The 15,836-nt window shown below is 35.9% G+C and overlaps 1 protein-coding gene across 3 annotated transcripts in view; it reads left to right on the top strand.

Annotated features, from left to right (window-relative positions):
- Positions 1 to 15,836, top strand: part of ZDHHC2 (zinc finger DHHC-type palmitoyltransferase 2) — a 67,994-nt gene that overhangs the window by 25,874 nt on the left and 26,284 nt on the right. For all 3 annotated transcript variants that reach the window (XM_057303383.1, XM_026508454.4, XM_044387548.3), the window contains exon 4: positions 8,485 to 8,605. In XM_057303383.1, coding sequence (XP_057159366.1) covers positions 8,485 to 8,605 — 121 coding nt within the window. The remainder of the gene's footprint in view (positions 1 to 8,484; positions 8,606 to 15,836) is intronic.

Here is a 15,836-nt window from a genome sequence, read left to right as displayed (position 1 = left end):
ATGTCCTTCCCTTTAAGGATACTTTCTAGAAGTTGCTATTGCCAGCAACTTACTTTAGGACACTTTCTACTTACTTTAGAACTTAGTTATATGGCCACATTTCTTTGTGCAGAAGGTTGGGAATGTAATTTTTATTCACAGTGACCATGTTAGCCATATTAATTAACCATGTCAGAAGGAAATTGTGGATACTGGGGGAGAGGAGAATAGCATTCTGGGCTACAGAAGGTTTTAAGTAGAGTGATATGGTCAAATTTACACTTCAAAAAGATCATTCTAAGTTATTTGTTTCTGAGTCTTTCATTCTGGTTAAAAGTTCTTAGAGCAAAGGACTGTCTTACTCATTTCTGTATTGTTGGCACTTAGGCCAGTACATGTTTGTTGAATTGAAATAAACTTTGTTCCAGTAATAATGGTAGAGTTTTAGTTGGCCAAGTTTAAAAAAAAAAGAAAAGAAAAGAAAAAAGAAAGGTCTAGGCATCACTGCAAATTGTTCCCTGAGGTAATCTGTTTAAAATGCAGCTGTGGTCAAAAAGGCCAATAAATATGCTATATGACCTGGGAAAGGATATTAAAAATAAAACCACAGATATTTGCAGAGAGTTAGTGGTATGCTTGGCCTAAAATGTTTTACATGTAGCCTTTTTTCCTTCTACTCTCTACTAATTTTTTTCCTACCTTTTCTTCCCTCCCTCTTGCCCTGTTTACTTCTTTCCTATTATCTTTCTTACCTCCATCTGATCTTAGTTGTAGGTATGAAGAAGAACGCAGACTCCAGTCGGAGGTGATCTCGTCCTCTCTGGTGCTTTACCTATGACTTGTGTATTGACAATTCCCAAATCTATTTCCAGCTCTGACCTCTCCCTTTGCAAACTTATATATTTCCCTGCCAAACATAGCTCTTTAATCCACTGACACCTCAGATACAGCACATCAAAAGCTGAAGTCACCCCCCCCCTTCCCCAAACCGTGACTCATCTGTTTCTTATACTGGTTAATACCACTGCCATCAGCTCATCCTTCTGGACATTCCAGCCTTCTGGAAGCTTGGCAGCCTTGGCTGGAATTCTCCCACTTCCTTGCCCCTTCCCCCAACATCCAAATCCTGCTGATGTTTTTACTTCCTAATTTTTCTTTTTTGGTTCCAACACCCCCCTCTTTTTTTCTTTCTTCTTTTTTTTTCATACCATTACCCTAATTCAGGGTCTCAGTTGTCTCTTTTATCTGAGACATTGTAGTCTCCCATGGGGTTTCACTATTTACAGTCTTGTCTACATTCCCTTCCCAGAGCCCTGCAAAATTTCTTCCTTTACCCCGAAGCTGGAAGTCTAAAATCAACTTTAACTCTTCCGCTCTACGTCTGACAGCCCTTTCAACCAGTTTCCCTATTCTGTGTATTTTCAACATAGTATCTGGGGATCCTTTCAAACCATAAGACAGATCATATCATTCTTTTGCTCAGAACTTTCCTTTAATATCCAAACTCGCTCAGAGTAAAAACGCAATTATCAACTGTAGCTTAAAAGGCTGCACATGCCCTGCCCCGACACCACCTCTCTGACTCTCTTCAATGCTGCCTTAGTCACATTCTCGTCTCCTTGCCCATAGGTCAATATGCATGTTTCGGGGGTCTCGAAGCCTTGACCTGCAACATCCTTTCCACAGATAACTGCGTGACCATGTCCATTACTTACTTCGTATCTCTATGTCTCTGCTCAAATGATACCTTCCTTATCTTTGAGGCGTTCCCTGACCACTCTGTATAAAATGGTAAACTCCTATCCCGGGAATTCCCTATAAAGCTTAACCTTGCTCTATTTTCCCCCATAGCATAGCATTTGATAACTCATGCCATATTCATTTTTTATATTATTCTTAGAATGTAAGCTCTGCAATGGCGTGAACTTTATCTGTTATGTTCACTGACCCATCGCCAGTACCTAGAGCAGTATCTGACCCATAAAAGGTACTCAGTAAGTATTTGCTAAATGAGTGGACAGAGAGTAAAAGTTATATGTTAGTTATGTGAGATGCAGGTTTGTCCTTATAGCTTTGACAGAGGTTGAAGTAACTTCTAATTTCTCCCTAAAAGTATATGTGAGATCATTGGCTGCAAATGGGAGAGAGGGAGGTTGACCGAGGCTGGAGAGAGCAGACGTTTGAAATAGTGGTTGGAGAGATGGGAAAGTAAAATGTAAAACATGGAAGAAATAACACAGTATTGAGGGAGCGGTTGAGATTGAGGACAGTGATTTACACCGGTAGCAGGCTTTGTTGGTGATTTTTCTAAAAAAAAAAAAAAAAAAAAAAAACCATATGCTTTATTTTATTCCTACAACTGTGTAAGAGAGATACTATTTATTACCGCTTTACAAATGGAGCAGTAGGCTCTGAATGTTAGCTAATTATCTCAGGGCATCTAAAGCCAGTGTGTGGCAGAGCTAGCATTCAAAGTGAAGTTGTTCAGACCATCAAGTCCACACTCTTGCCAGTATACCGTGCTCTGGTATGGAAAGTGGATACCACAGTGGGGTGTGTGTGTGGGGGGGATGCAGCCAGGACATCAGTTGGGAAAAAGTAGCAGTACTTCCATTTATATATTATGTTTTTAATGTTCTTTTTTTTTTTAAATTAAGTTATGTATATAAGGCATAGAAATATGTAAAATATATATAAAGTATAAAATATATATAAAGTCTTATATATAAGGTTTCGTATATAACAGCTAATAATAAATATATAAATAAGTATGCATATCGGTCTGAAATTATTTTTTTACTGATGGGTCCATGGTCAGAAGAATTTGGAGACCATTATTATGAAAGAAAAAGCCCTGACTTTGCTGGCTAAGAATCTTGAGTTACTCCATTAATAAAATGCAAGATCTCGCCCTAATCTTTTAATTGGTCAGCAACCAGAGACCCTCCCATTGCAAAATGAGGGGTCCTTGACTTAAATTGACCATAGACTGCTCTTAGCTGCTAAAAATCTTAGAAAAAATGGGACTAAAGTAGCAGGAGAAGAGGTTATATAAGAAAATAATGTTAATATGTTCTTGTTACTATTGAGATAATTCTAATCTGAAACTAAAATTTACCTTTTTATATAACAAGATTTTTAAATTGCTAATAGTTTTTTCAATTTATAAGATTTTTTCCCATGAAAGTAAGATAATCATACTAAATTATACTTTGAAAATGGAGACTAAACAAAAAGAGAAAGGGGAAAAAAAACCACTCCATGCTAATATAGCCAGTTTACATGCTGAATTTCTTTCGAGTTATTTTTCCTAGTTGTAGTCAACATGCACATATTCTAGTTTTTTTCCCACATAATAGTCCATCATTTGTTTTTTGTCATTTTTAATAATGGCATAAAATGTAAATGAAATATGTAAAAATTTGCTCTGTCACATCCCAACTTGGAATTTTAGGCTGATCCCAACTTTTTGTATTATAAATAATTTTAACATGTTTGTACATGTTTTATACACACTTTTTACCTATATTTTGGATTATTTCCTTAATATAAATTCTCAAAAGTCAAATTACTCGATCAAAGAAATTTCAGTTACTTGCCAAATTGTTTGAAAAGAGAATGGTAACAAGTTACAGTGCCAACAATTTTATCAGAACTTTGGCATTACATGTTGTCATTAAGAAAGCCACTGGTTGCCAGTTTAACGGGCAGAACTGTTCTATGTTTTAATTTGTACATTTTAGATGTTGATGAGATTATATGTTCTTTTAGTCCTATGTGAAAAACACTAGCAGAAAATACAATTCTGTGAGTTTTCTACTTGTTATTAGATTTCAGGTTTTTTTCTTAATTTGGATATCCTCTTAAAATTATACTCTTCTTTAACCTGAAAACTCAGTTTGATTTCAGATCTTGGTTTCTAATACCGTTTTCTAGGTGAGGATGGAGGAATCCTTGGAGAAATGGTTGATTCTAGAACTAGGGCAGGAAATAAGAGTGTGGGGGGGGTGAAATAGATAAAGGGGAGTAAGAGGTAGAAACTTCAGTTATAAAATAAATAAATCGCAGACATGAAAATTATGGCATAGGGAATATAGTCAATAGTATTTTAATAATGTATGGTGACAGATGGTGACAACACTTAACATGGTGAGCACGGACTAATGTATAGAATTGTTGAATCTATATGTTGTACACCTGAAACTAATGTAACATTGTATGTTAATTATGCTTAAATAAAAATTAAAATTAAAAAAGATGAGCCAGAGCATCTTATAGTGATGAAAAGTAAGGTAGTGCTCAAAAGTAAATAAAATAAACCAAAATAGAGCATTTTCTCGACTTATAATGGGGTTATGTCCTGATGAACCCATTATAAGTTGAAAATATAGTAAGTTAAAGATGCGTTTAATCCATCTAACCCATTGAGCATGATAGCTTAGCCTAGCCGACCCGACACATTCAGAGCACTTACGTTAGCCTACATTTAGGCAAAATCATAAACACAAAGCCTATTTTATAATAAATTGTTTAATTTATTGAATACTGTAGTGAAAGTGAAGAACAGTGGTTGTATGGGGACAACATGGTTGTTAAGTATATCGGTTGTTTGCTCCTGTGATCGTGTGGCTGGCGGAAGCTGTGGCTTGCTGCCGTCACCCCGCGTCATGAGAGAGGATCATTACTGAATATCACTAGCCTGGGAGAAGATATAAATTCAGACTTTGAAGTATGGTTTCTGGTGAACATGTATCACTTTCACACCATTGTAAAGTCAAAAAAATAATTGAACCATTGTAAGTTGGGGACCATCTGTAGGTTGATGGTGGCATGTCCCAGGGATGCAGGAGCCAATTGAAAACTCCCAATGACCAAAGCTAGAACAATCTGAGCAGTAAAATAAATAAAATAGTATTGTATTATAACCCAAAGTATAAAATAAATAATCTATGAGTCTACTGATATAAATAAGTGAATAAAGGAATGAATGGGGAGAAAAATCTCTTTTATAGAAGAATTTCAAATAATTTATGTGGATGCTCTGCCTTCAAGAAGGGCAAGAATAAATCCCTACTCCCTAGACATAGGCCGCGTGTGGTGAATTTCTTTCAAAGAGTACAGGATGGAAAAGGGAAAATCATGAGGAACTTTAGAGTGGAGAAACCTGACAAACACTGCCTCAACCAGGTGACCAGTGTCAGCACTGATAGGCGATGTGGATAGCATATCCCCTTGGTGGGATGTGATGAGAATGGCACTTGACCTCTGTGGTCTTCATCCCCCTGACAATTCATCTCAGACCAGTCATGAGAAAAACATCAGACAAATTTTAATAGAGAAGCATCTTATAAAATAGCTGACCAGAATATTCAAGACTGTCAAGGTTGACAAAAACAGGGAAAATCTGAAAAACTGTCACAGCTAAGAGGAACTTAAGGAGATAGGACAAATAAATGTACTGTGGTATACTGGATAGGATTCTGGAACAGAAAAAGATATTCAGTAGAAACTAAAGAAAACTAAAGAAATCTGAATAAACTATGGACTTTTGTTAATAATTTTCAGTATTTATTCACTAATTGTGGTAAATATACACTAATGTACTAATGTGTGTTGTTTAATAATGTGGGCAATTTGGTAAGAAGATATATGGGAGCCATGTAATATTTTCTCAAATTTTCTATAAATCTAAACTTTTAAAGTTGATAAAACTATTTAAACAATACAAAAGAGCATGCATTAATTGGCCAGAGGACTGCCTTACCCTGCAGGTTGGTGGTAGGTCAGGGACGTTCTCTTTTCCACCCTAGGAGATCTTCCATTCTTTCAGATCTCTACAGATATCATCTTTCTTCAAATCTATGACATACCTTTGCACATTAAAGTGTTCTGGGGGAAAGGACTGTATATTTGGTGCATTCCAAGGTAGAATTAGATATTTGGACATCTATATTATACGAGTAATAATTCTACCAACCTGTGTTTGGCTTTCTGGACCTGATGCAGGGTGTTGTTTATTTATTAATAAAAGCATTAAACATCTGAGGACTCAGTCTTTCAGTTCTGTTACTCATTTTTTTAAAACTGAGATTTTAGGTAGCAAGCAAGTGAAGAGCAGCTGATTAAAAGAATGCACTATGCCTTCATAAATGTGACCTTCATTTATTTGTTATTTGTATTCATTTGAGAAAGGACTGGTTGAAGTGTAATTTTGAAACACTACGAAATTAATAGGAAAGCAGATGCTGTGGCTGTATAACAGAAAGAATATTTAATGTGGAGTATACTTTTTTTGTTACCTTAGAAACTCTTAAAGACTTAACTATAACATACCTACTAGTTTAATGCCAGTAAATTTGATATACTAATTTAGAATAATTTGTGTTATGTAAATTTATACTTAGAGAAAACTTTTTATTTTCTTTACCTTAATGGGTCTGAAATTTTAAAGTGAGTGTCATGCATATGGGAATGTTTTGGTAACTTAGAAATTATCTGCATTTGAAAACTGGAGATTTGTTTTTCTTTTTAAAATAACCTCAATAGAATTGTCAACCTCTAAACAAAGATTTTTAATTTTTATTTCTCCAAAAGAGAAAGATTTAGGCTCAAACATCATGACCTCATTTTCAAGAAATTGCATTTCTTTCCTTCGTTGACATAATTAGATCACTTTTTAAAAACTTAAATTGTGAAATATATGTACAAAAAAAGTATATGTAATGCACATTTTAAAGAATAATACAATGAAAAGCCCTAAAGTCACCCAAGTATTATTGAAAATATTATTTATATTTTTGGTATTTCCTGTGTACTTTCATATTGCATTTCCGTGCATTCCTCGAGCAGTAACTACTTTCCTGAACTTTTGTGTTAATCATTCTCTTGTTTTTCTTTATAATTTTATTATATGTATATATATACATATAATATAGAGTATAGCTTTCTGGTTTTAAAATTTTACATAAATGGAATCCTTCTATATATGTTCTATAAAATGGTCTGTTGTTCAGCAGTATGTTGAGATTCTCTGTTGCAAACAGCTGTAGTTCATTAATTGTTCAGTGTAATACAGTATTCAATTATGTGGATATATCATATTCCAATTTATTTATCTGTTATCCTTTTGATGGACATTTAGGTTGTGTTTAATTTTTACATTTCAAACGTTGATGCTGTGAATATCCTTGTACGTGTCTCCTGGAACACATTTATACTTTTTTATACAGACTTTTATTATTTTTTTTTATTTTTATTTTTTTTGATGTAAAATTTGATGATTCATTAGTTGCGTATAACACCCAGTGCACCATGCAATACGTGCCCTCCTTACTACCCATCACCAGTCTATCCCATTCCCCCACCCCCCTCCCCTCTGAAGCCCTCAGTTTGTTTCTCAGAGTCCATAGTCTCTCATGCTTCATTCCCCCTTCTGATTACTCCCTCTTTCTTTACCTTTCTTCTCCTACCGATCTTCCTAGTTCTTATGTTCCATAGATGAGAGAAACCATATGATAATTGTCTTTCTCTGCTTGACTTATTTCACTTAGCATTATCTCCTCCAGTGCCGTCCATGTTGCAGCAAATGTTGAGAACTCGTTCTTTCTGATAGCTGAGTAATATTCCATTGTATATATGGACCACATCTTCTTAATCCAGTCATCTGTTGAAGGGCATCTCGGTTCCTTCCACGATTTAGCTATTGTGGACAATGCTGCTATGAACACTGGGGTGCATATGGCCATTCTCTTCACTACGTCTGTATCTTTGGGGTAAATACCCAGTAGTGCAATAGCTGGATCATAGGGTAGCTCAATTTTTAACTTTTTAAGGGACCTCCACACTGTTTTCCAGAGTGGCTGTACCAACTTGCATTCCCACCAACAATGTAGGAGGGATCCCCTTATACAGACTTTTAAAACTGTTTTTTGTGATTGTGTGTGTGTGTGTGTATGTAGCCCAAACCAATTTGATTTTTCTCAAATATGTATTTTTTAATTGGGTAGGCCACATTGGCAGTTTAAGAAGTAAAATGCATGATTAGTTCTCTGGAGTGCTAAAGAGTTCATGTAATGATTATCCCTAAGTTAAAATTCACTTAGATGAGAAAACAGGCTTGATGGGTTTGTTTCTATTTTTATTCCTAATAATATTAAGTTGAAAAATGTATCCATTGAGCCATATTTGTTTATTTTGCCATTTCATTTATTAATATAACTAATACTGGGGTAGAACTGTACAGTTGATAAAACAGTTTTACGTACTCTATTCCTCTGGAGTTTCACAAACATCTGAGGAAGTAGGAATTATTAATTACTCCCTTTTTCTAGATGCATCAGCTAATGCTCCAATGAATTAACAGACTTGCCCAGATTCAAACTCTATTACCACTCTGAATCTATATGATAGATACCATTAATATTTTATATATACCTTTGTGTAGGTGTAGTAGACCAGTGTGCTATTTCTTGAGAACACTGACTGAAATTTAATTTCCTTCCACAGTTCCATCTCTCTTATGCAGAGAAAGAATTGTTGGAGAGAGAGCCAAGAGGAGAAGCCCATCAGGAAGTTCTTAGGCGAGCAGCCAAAGATCTTCCCGTCTATACCAGGACCATGTCTGGAGGTACATGATAATGACTGTCAGCATATATATATACTTGGAACTGTCAGACCCTCATCAAAAATCATTGTGCTCTGTCTTGGGTGGTTATTAAATCTCTCCTATACAATTCCATAAAACAGACACGTGAACAACAGCGGGTCACAGAGATCTCACCCACATCCGCACTGATGTCACTTCTCCTGTGGCTTCTCTAGTTACTCAGTTGGGACTCAGTGGAGACGTTAGAACTGCTGGAATCTTGATTTGTAGTTGTATTTATTTTTCAAGTTTTAAAGTTTTAATTCTAGATCTTCCTATTATTTAATTGAAGGGAGCAATATCTATAATGAACATAACATTGGTAATGTTACATAAATTTAAAGCAGTAATTGTATAAAGTGTATGAAACTTAATGTATTGATATAATGTATCTTTAAATTGTATGGTAATTTTCATTTCTTTCCTTTTTTTTTTTTTTTGACAAATGCAATTCCGTTAATAATCTCTTTTACCTGGGTCAAGATTTTTTTTAGATAGTTTAACAGCTATCTAATTAAAGAATTGTCTTAAAAATGGACACACACAGACTATTGATTGTGTCCACCAAGACTCACTGAGAAATTTTGGAACTGTAGGCCTGTGCCACCCACTTTGGTGGCCACCAACCCCGTGTGGGTGTTGAGCACTTAAAACGTGGCCACTCCGAATCGAGTTGTGCTTTAAATGTAAAATACACAACTGGTTTCAAAGATTTAGTATGGAAAAAAGAATGTAAAATATCTCATTAATATTTTTATATTATTTATATTTGTTTCTAACTCACTTGAGAATCCTAATTGAATCTAAGTCAAAGTCTTGCAGTTTTTTCCTGTTTGTTTTCCCTGTTTCTCAATGCGCAAGTGGCCCCTGATTTAATATTAATGCCACGGGTTCTATCCTACAAAGACAGAGCTGTGCTTATAGACGTTTATGTATTTTGACCCTATATTAGCCTAAGCAAATATTGAGGAAATTTAAGCCCCCTAAAAGTAAATTACTGCACAAGTTTCCAAAACTCGTTAATGCCTGTGACAGTATCAGGTAGGAAGAACTAGTCTCCACATTCATTCCTAGTTCAGGGCTTTTCTACTATACCCCTTGACACACTGGGTTCAGAGAAAGAGAGGAAGCATAAGTCACACCATAACAAAGTATTAATTTTCGTTAATAGTAACAACTACACTTTGGATTTATAAGTCATCTCTTTGTGTAGTCTACATAATGTTAAGACTGTCAGTCTCTTGTTCCTCTCAGGTATCGAATCCCTATCTCCCGAGATGAATTTAGGGTTCTTAAGATTTGTGACAGTGTGGTATGCAGTCTGGATCTCCTAATACAGTCTTTGCTTATATTTTCAGAGCAAAAATTCCGGATGCCTGCAAAATCAATGTTAACTGACTAGAGTCACTGACTAAATTAAATCACACACAAAGTATAATAAATAGATTGAGTTGGTCTGATTGATTCCCCTGTGGATGATGCAGAATGTAAAGGAAAACTTACAGGGCAGAATGGACGCTCAATGGAGCAGCCACGGTACCGCCAAGGCAGGACTGTGAGAGAGGTGCTTCTTACCTCACCCCCAGCCAAGACCCTTGGGTTTTGGAAAACTTACTTCTTCACCCTGAGAAATTCTGTGGACAAAAGCAACTGAAAAGTTCAGTTGATGTGCATGCACTTTATATTTTATAGAGAGAACTGAAGAAAGTGAATGGTAATGTAATTTCAGATTTTGCGATCCATTCTAAATCCACAGTACTTCCTCCAGACCCCAAAGAGAAAGATGTCAGCTGCCTGGATTAAACTGACTGTCCTACACAGAGAAAAATTCGACCACATACACACTTGAGCATGGGGGGAAGTAAAGCAGGATATTAACAACGCTGCTCATCTCGCCTGTTTGTCCCGTACTTTCTTCTGATCCAACCATCTTCTGCTTTCTTACGAGGATCGCCTAACTTTATTATATTGGTTTTTATTTTTATTCTTATTAACGAGGACTCTTTGCTTTTTTAGCTCTCTCTTGCCCTGGATCTTTTTCTACATTTTTTTTTTTTTTTTTGCAGACTTTGACTAATAGGTAACAACTAGAGGTGATGGAGCTTATCATTTTGTACACAGAAGTTGATAACGTTTTCTTCTCAGCATTACCCAAAAGGTTTTAAATTACATAAGTAATATTTGAATAAGCTCTGAAAAAATTAAAACAAGACAGTTAAAATTCTCCTTGACTGTTAGGAGCTTTTACATGATAACCAGGTGGCTCATTTTAAATTACAACAGGATAATTTTCATTGAATATGATATGGCACATAGAATTTTTTTTAGTTTTTATTTTAATCACCTGGTGCTCATCATGACAAGTGCTGTCCTTAATCCTCATCTCCTGTTTATCCATCCCCTTCACCCACCTCCCTCTGGTAATCATCAATTTGTTTTCCATAGTTAAGAGTCTGTTTCTTGGTTTGTCTCTCTCTCTTTTTTCTTCTTTTTGCCTTTGTCCATTTGTTTTGTTTCTTAAATTCCACATATGAGTGAAATCATATGGTATTTGTCTTTCTCTGACTTATTTCACTTAGCATTATACTCTAGCTCCATCCATGTCATTGCAAATGGCAAGATTGCATTCTTTTTTATGACTGAGTAATATCCCATTGTGTGTGTGTGTGTGTGTGTATGGTGTAAGGGAATGATCCAGTTTCATTCTTCTTCCAGTTTCATTCATATATATATATATATATATATATATATATATATATATTTCACTCATATATATATATTTCATTCATATATATATATTTCATTCATATATATATATATATTTCATTCATATATATATATATGGCATATATTCTTTATCCATTCATCAATCAGTGGACACTTGGGCTGCTTCTGTATCTTGGCTATTGTGAATAATGCTGCTCTAAACATAGGGGTGCATGTATTCCTTTGAATTAGTGGTTTTTTATTTTTTGGGTATAAATCCAGTAGTGCGATTGCTGGATGGTAGAGTAGTTCTATTTTTAACTTTTTGAGGATCCTCCATACTGTTTTCCACAGTGGCTGCACCAGTTTGCATTCCCACCCACAGTGCACAAGAGTTCCCCTTTCTCCACATCCTCACCAACACCTGCTGTTTCTTGTGTTACTGATTTTAGCCATTCTGACAGGTATGAGGTGGTATCTCATTATAGTTTAGATTTGTATTTCCCTGATGATAATGATGAGCATCTTTTCATGAGTCTGTTGGCCATCTGCGTGTCTTATTTGGAAAAAACGTCTGTTCATGTCTTTTGCCCATTTTTAATTGGATTATTTGTTTTTGGGTGTTGATTTGTGTAAGTTCTTTATATATTTTGGATACTAACCTTTATCAGATATATCATTTGCAAATATCTTCTTCCATTCTCTAGGTTACCCTTTAGCTTTGTTGATTGTTTCTTTCACCATGCAGAAGCTTTTATTTTGATGTGGTCCCAATAATTTATTTTTGCTTTTGTTTCCCTTGCCTCAGGGGACCTATCTAGAAAAAGCTGCTATGGCCCATGTCAGACAAATTACTGCCTGTGATCTCTTCCAGGGTTTTTATGGTTTCCTGTCTTATATTTAGGTCTTTTTTTCCTCTTTTTTTCTTTTTTTTTATTAATCATATTTTTTTTATTATATTATGTTAGTCACCATACAGTACATCCCTGGTTTTTGATGTAAAGTTCGATGATTCATCAGTTGCGTACAACACCCAGTGCACCATGCAATACGTGCCCTCCTCACTACCCATCACCAGTCTATCCCATTCCCCCACCACCCTCCCCCCCGAAGCCCTCAGTCTGCCTCGCAGAGTCCACAGTCTCCCATGCTTCATTCCCCCTTATGATTACCCCCCTTTCTTTATCCTTTCTTCTCCTACCAATCTTCCTAGTTCTTATGTTCCATAGATGAGAGAAACCACACGATAATTGTCTTTCTCTGCTTGACTCACTTCATTCAGCATTATCTCCTCCAGTGCCATCCATGTTGCAGCAAATGTTGAGAAATCGTTCTTTTTTGATAGCTGAGTAATATTCCATTGTATATATGGACCACATCTTCTTAATCCAGTCATCTGTTGAAGGGCATCTCGGCTCCTTCCACGGTTTAGCTATTGTGGACAATGCCGCCATGAACATTGGGGTGCATATGGCCCTTCTCTTCACTACGTCTGTATCTTTGGGGTAGATACCCAGTCATGCAATAGCTGGATCATAGGGTAGCTCAATTTTTAACTTTTTAAGGGACCTCCATGCTGTTTTCCAGAGTGGCTGTACCAATGTGCATTCCCACCAACAATGTAGGAGGGATCCCCTTTCTCCACATCCTCTCCAACGATTGTTGTTTCTTGCCTTGTCAATTTTTGCCATTCTAACTGGCATAAGGTGGTATCTTAGTGTGGTTTTGATTTGAATTTCCCTGATGGCTAATGATTTTGAACATTTTTTCATGTGTCTGTTAGCCATTTGTATGTCTTCATTGGAAAAGCATCTGTTCATATCTTCTGCCCATTTTATGATTTGTTTATTTGTTTCTCGCATATTGAGTTTGAGAAGTTCTTTGTAGATCTTCGATACCAGTCTTTTATCTGTAGTGCCATTTGCAAATATATTCTCCCATTCCGTGGGCTGCCTCTTAGTTTTTTTTGACTGTTTCCTTGGCTGTGCAGAAGCTTTTTATCTTGATGAAGTCCCACAAGTTCATTTTTTCTTTTGTTTCTCTTGCCTTTGGAGATGTGTCATGAAAAAGGTTGCTGTGGCCGATATCGTAGAGGTTGCTGCCTATGCTCTCCTCTAGGACTTTGATGGATTCCTGTCTCACATCGAGGTCTTTCATCCATTTGGAGTTTATCCTTGTGTATGGTGTGAGAGAGTGGTCAAGTTTCATTCTTTTGCATGTAGCTGTCCCATTTTCCCAGCACCCTTCATTGAAGAGACTGTCTTTTTTCCACTGGATGTTTTTTCCTGCTTTATCAAAGATAGCTACCCAAAGAGCCGAGGGTCCATTTCTGGGTTCTCTATTCTGTTCCATTGGTCTATGTGTCTGTTTTGTGCCAGTACCATGCTGTCTTTGTGATCACAGCTTTGTAGTACAGCTCGAAATCCGGCATTGTGATGCCCCCAGCTTTGTTTTTCCTTTTCAACACTTCCTTGGCGATTCGTGGCCTTTTCTGGTTCCACACAAATTTAAGGGCTGTTTGTTCCAGTTCTTTGAAAAATGTCATTGATATTTTGATCGGGATAGCATTGAAAGTGTAGATTGCTCTGGGTAGCATGGACATTTTAACTATGTTAATTCTTCCGATCCATGAGCATGGAATATTTCTCCATTTCTTCATGTCATCAGTTTCTTTCAGCATTTTTTTATAGTTTTCAGAATACAGATCTTTCACCTCTTTGGTTAGGTTTGTTTCTAGGTATCTTATTATTTTTGGTGCAATTGTAAATGGGTTTGTGGTTTGTTTGTTTTTCACTAAGAGACTAAATTTCTGTTTATGAAAGACTATAAACAAAAAACTTATTTCTACACTGTTTTGATTTACTGTGAGTTATTACCCACTTTGATATGAGAGGTTTTGTTTTGTTTTGTTTTGTTGTTTGTTGGTTTTTTCCTAGTGTGCTGCTTTGAAGTACAGATAATCACCATCTGGAGAGAATCTAGCGTTGCCCACCAAACTCACCACTTAAAGTGCAACTATAAGTGTAAAAAATATATAATAGTTTTCAAAGGCTTGGTATGAAGAAATGTAAAATATGTGATTAACATTTGTGTATTAATTATATGTCAAAATAATATTTTTGATATATTAGGTCAAATATTACATTTTCTTAAAATTAATTTCCCTGTTGCTTTTTATTTATTTTAATATAGCTCCTAGAGAATGTAAAAGTACACCGGTGGCTCACATTATATTTCTTCTGGATAATACTGCCTTACACTTTAATACTCTTCGTGAGCCAGTGGTACTGTGTAGCTTTCTCTGGAATGTAGCTACAAGACTTCTTCCTTCAGGAGATGAGCCCGCCAAGCCATTAATCTCTGTAGGTCCCGAAAAAGGAGAGTTGTAAGGGGGATGATTGAGAACTTATTTTAATATTGAAAACAATTCCATATAGGTCTTGTCTGAAAAAAGCTCATCCTCATCTTAGGATTAAGCAACTGGTGCTTTTTTCAGAGATCATACTATTAGCTAATATAACAGTGGTAATTACTTGTTGCAAGTACTTTTTCCAAATTTTAAATTCACTATTTGGGCTTTTACTGATCCTGTGACCCACTTAATAATTGTTCTCCTGTAATTTTGATAGACTGCTTGCATCTTGTAAGATGTCTGTGTACTGAAATACCATCTCCAAATTAGACATCCATAATTGTCTTTGATATCTATATTAGAGAAGAAAGGATCAGGATTTTCATTACAAGAATTACAATTCAGTATTAAGGAGGGCACGTATTGCATGGAGCACTGGGTGTTATACACAAACAATGAATCATGGAACACTACATCAAAAATTAAGGATGTACTGTATGGTGACTAACATAACATAGTAAAAAAATTTTTTAAAAATTCAGTATTGGAAGTACTTCTAGTATAATACTCACTTCTAATCTTGTGTCTTACCTGACAGAGAACATGTGAGCTCTTTCCCAATTTAAACAACTAATAGAGTTTATTCACAAATTTCTAAAATGTATTTCTCATAAAACTTCTAAAATGTGGTTGTTTCTTCAGGTACTTATCCTGGTAGGGTACAGGAAAGAAGTTAATTTACTTGAGGGAGACATTGGGTTTACTTTGATAGAAATGGACATATTTGCACCCTTTATGAGCCTTGCTATCATTATTGACAAGTAGGAATGCCTTAGAAAACATTCCCCCCAAAGACTCTCTGTTCTTGAGAAACCTCGTTAGAAAACTGAGGCTGGGGGGCATCTGGCTGGCTCAGTCAGAGGAGTGAGCGAATCTTGATCTCAGGGTCATGAGTTCGAGCCCCATGTTGGGTGTAGAGATTACTTTAAAAGAGAGAAAGAAAAGAAAAGGAAAAAGAAAAGAAAGAAAGGAGGGAGGGAAGGAAGGAGAAGAAAGAAAGGCAAGAAAGGGAGAAAAAGGAAGGAAGAAAACTGAGGCTGTAGGCGTCATTCTATTTTTGTATTTACACAGTTGAATATCTCATTTTTACCAAAT

This window comes from Ursus arctos, unplaced genomic scaffold (assembly GCF_023065955.2).
Source record: "Ursus arctos isolate Adak ecotype North America unplaced genomic scaffold, UrsArc2.0 scaffold_27, whole genome shotgun sequence".
In the NCBI taxonomy this organism is placed as follows: Eukaryota; Metazoa; Chordata; class Mammalia; order Carnivora; family Ursidae; genus Ursus; species Ursus arctos.
The sequence above is the reverse complement of the archived record's forward strand: the minus strand, read 5'-3'. Positions and strand labels throughout refer to the sequence as shown.